Source organism: Acipenser ruthenus, chromosome 5, assembly GCF_902713425.1.
Source record: "Acipenser ruthenus chromosome 5, fAciRut3.2 maternal haplotype, whole genome shotgun sequence".
In the NCBI taxonomy this organism is placed as follows: Eukaryota; Metazoa; Chordata; class Actinopteri; order Acipenseriformes; family Acipenseridae; genus Acipenser; species Acipenser ruthenus.
This window is the reverse complement of record NC_081193.1, coordinates 57,373,364-57,376,515: the sequence shown is the minus strand read 5'-3', so window position 1 is coordinate 57,376,515 and position 3,152 is coordinate 57,373,364. Positions and strand designations below refer to the sequence as shown.

At 39.1% G+C, this 3,152-nt stretch overlaps 1 protein-coding gene across 1 annotated transcript in view; it reads right to left on the bottom strand.

Annotated features, from left to right (window-relative positions):
• gpn1 (GPN-loop GTPase 1) overlaps positions 1–2,886 on the bottom strand; it is an 89,485-nt gene extending 86,599 nt beyond the window's left edge. Inside the window, exon 1 of the mRNA XM_034005303.3 lies at positions 2,456–2,886. Within this exon, the coding sequence (XP_033861194.1) occupies positions 2,456–2,650 (195 nt within the window). The 5' untranslated portion in view covers positions 2,651–2,886. The remainder of the gene's footprint in view (positions 1–2,455) is intronic.
• Positions 2,887–3,152: the final 266 nt, after the last annotated feature.

Here is a 3,152-nt window from a genome sequence, read left to right as displayed (position 1 = left end):
AGTAGCCTGCTACAGCACTGCCCCTTTAAAAAAATAAACAAACCAGAGTTGAAAGGTCATAGCACACACCTCTACAGTGTCCATGAAACAGGGGATCAGAAAGCTCTAAAAAAAAGACTAAAAAACAGATAAACCTCTCGTTTATCTGCAGTTTGCAGGAAATAGGAATTTTTTATTTCTACGTTTAGTGTTGGAGAAAGTATCTGGTTTTCAAAACACTACTTGGGTACACCACACTGTGTGAAAAAAGTTTAAAGAAATAAAATGTGTGTGCAAGCCAGCTTTGTTTAAAAAATAAATTAACAGGCGCTGTGTTTTTACGAAGATCACAACCAGAAGTTCACAGTAACATACAGCTTTCTGTCAGTAACCTTTCCTTCTTAAGCAAATATGTTAACAGCCTCTCACCTCTGATACTACTGTCCTCCATTTCACTAATTCTGCTTTCGGCTTCCCCGATTCTTTTGTCAAGTCTTGAAACTGATTGTTTTATTTCTTTCACAGATTCTTCTACTCTTTCAAGCCTGGTGTTAACATCTTCGCAGAGTTTTTTTTTTTTTTTTTAAACTCAGCCAGAACGGTCGCCAACTTCTCTCTTTTTGGTTTCGCAGTTTGACTCGTTTTTGCTGAGGTTATTTGTTCTTGCATATACTGTGTCTGGGGTTATTTACTTAAGGATGAGGGTTAACATGTAGAAAACAGAAAGTACTGATTAGAGGAGAAACCTCAAAATGGAGCGAGGTAACCAGTGGTGTACCACAGGGATCAGTATTAGGTCCTCTGCTATTCCTACATTAATGATTTAGATTCTGGTATAGCAAGCAAACTTGTTAAAGTTGCAGACGACACAAAAATAGGAGGAGTGGCAAACACTGTTGCAGCAGCAAAAGTCATTCAAAATGATCTAGACAGCATTCAGAACTGGGCAGACACATGGCAAATGACATTTAATAGAGAAAAGTGTAAGGTACTGCATGCAGGTAATAAAAATGTGCATTATAAATATCATATGGGAGATACTGAAATTGAAGAAGGAATCTATGAAAAAGACCTAGGAGTTTATGTTGACTCAGAAAATGTCTTCATCTAGTCAATGTGGGGAAGCTATAAAAAGGCCAACAAGATGCTCAGATATATTGAGAAGTGTTGAATTTAAATCAAGGGAAGTAATGTTAAAACTTTACAATGCATTAGTAAGACCTCATCTAGAATATTGTATTCAGTTCTGGTCACCTTGTTACAAAAAGGATATTGCAAAGAAGCTGCTTGATGAGATTCTGGGATCAATAAGCTACTAACAACCAAACGAGCAAGATGGGCTGAATGGCCTCCTCTCGTTTGTAAACTTTCTTAGGTTCTTATGTTCTTATGAGGGCGGATTGACTTTAGCTACAACGGGAGCTACGCTAGCAAGCAGCCATTAAAATGGTGACGACACCGGAAGTCGGTGAAAATGATTTTAATACCAGTACTGCTACTAACCTACTGCAGCCATTCTCAAACGGGACCATGTATACATTACACAATCACACAAAAAGTCTACTGATAAATACAACCATTTACAACAGCATCTAATTTTTGACAAAAATATCCGAACGGTGAAATTCCATTTCTTGTCCTTAAAATCAATAACCCTGACTGCGTAGTAAAAGTATAAAATAAAGTTGGTTTCTATCCATCCTTTTTATTTCCCCGTTAGGTGTTCTGTGTAATGTAAACATTTGATTTTTACTATTTCAGTTATTTATGCGGATGAAATTTGAAATAATGGCAAGAAACATTTCGCCAGGACAAGCGTTGATAGGTAAAAGCATTGCGAGTGCACTCTCAAACGCTCACTTCTGGGCTCCAGACTAGCGCTCCATTGTTAGCCACGCCCATTTTGTGACATCATTGTCCTTCTTTATATAGGGTGCGTTCACGGAGATCATTCTGCGCAGAACCTGATCAATTCAGCCAATAATCATTTAAGAATGATCCCCGTAAACGGCTAAAATGGTCAGATTCTGCACAGAATCTGAGCAGAATGATCCCCGTGAACGCACCCATATAGTCCTAAAGCGCAGCAAGCTCTGTGGGATACAATAACAGGACCTAATAGCTTAAAGTAATCACACGCACAAACTTCAACGAAACACTCACGCATGCCCAAAATTAGGCACGACACCAGTTCTCGAGTACGGTATTAAACGCTCTGTAGTCACTATAACCCTATTTAGCACTTTTAAATCTGTTTAAAAGCAACAGATACTAGTGCGGATTAAACGCATGATGTTGCCAGGGCCTTAAATATTCTGAACATAAGCGCTCAGGGCGCTATTTCGCGCAAATACGGTATACAGTGACCTAGTAGTATATATGGTGTAAACAGCTGAACAATGATAACCAAATTCAAATGTAATCTTGAACGCCACTGGCTATCCAGAAGTTCATGTTAAACCAAAGCATGGTTTACCTGCACAAACGTAGTTTTGCCAGATCCTGCCATTCCCAGAACTATGAGACACACGGGCTTCTCTTCCTGCCCCCCTTCGTCACACTGGGAGCCCTGGGCTTCACACTCTTTTCTGTGATCTGTTCCCCTATCATCTTCTCCAGTTAACAGTCCAGTTGCACCATCAGCCTCCCAGTCTCCTGTTGCAGCAGCCATGCTGGATCAGCAATGTCGTAAAGTGGACACATGGTCGTCAACTACGATGTTCACCATAAAGATCTGAATAGGTGGCTAGAGTGTGCAGTTTCTTAGCCGCACCAGCAACAGAACGGTAATCATGAGCTTTTTGCAGCGCAGATCACTTTTCAGTTTATGTTGTCTTCATCATATATTAAAACCACGATGTGTTGAGATACAAAGACACAAAACAAAATAAATAAAACACGCTGAAAAACTGGAAGGGCAAAAGCAACCAAACAGCTTTATATTATACAATTTTACGATAGGAGTTTTACGACACTTAACGACAAATATATAATGATGGGTTGCGTTCTGTTCAGCGTATTGTTCCTTTAATTAAATATCGGCTAAATATTTATTGGGAGACGTGCATTGATTGTCGCTATTTTTGCTTTAAAATTATATATTTTTAGCAGTCATTTTAATGTTTTAGCCTCTCGAAGTGCTTAACACAGAAAACCCACCTTCAACTCTCTGA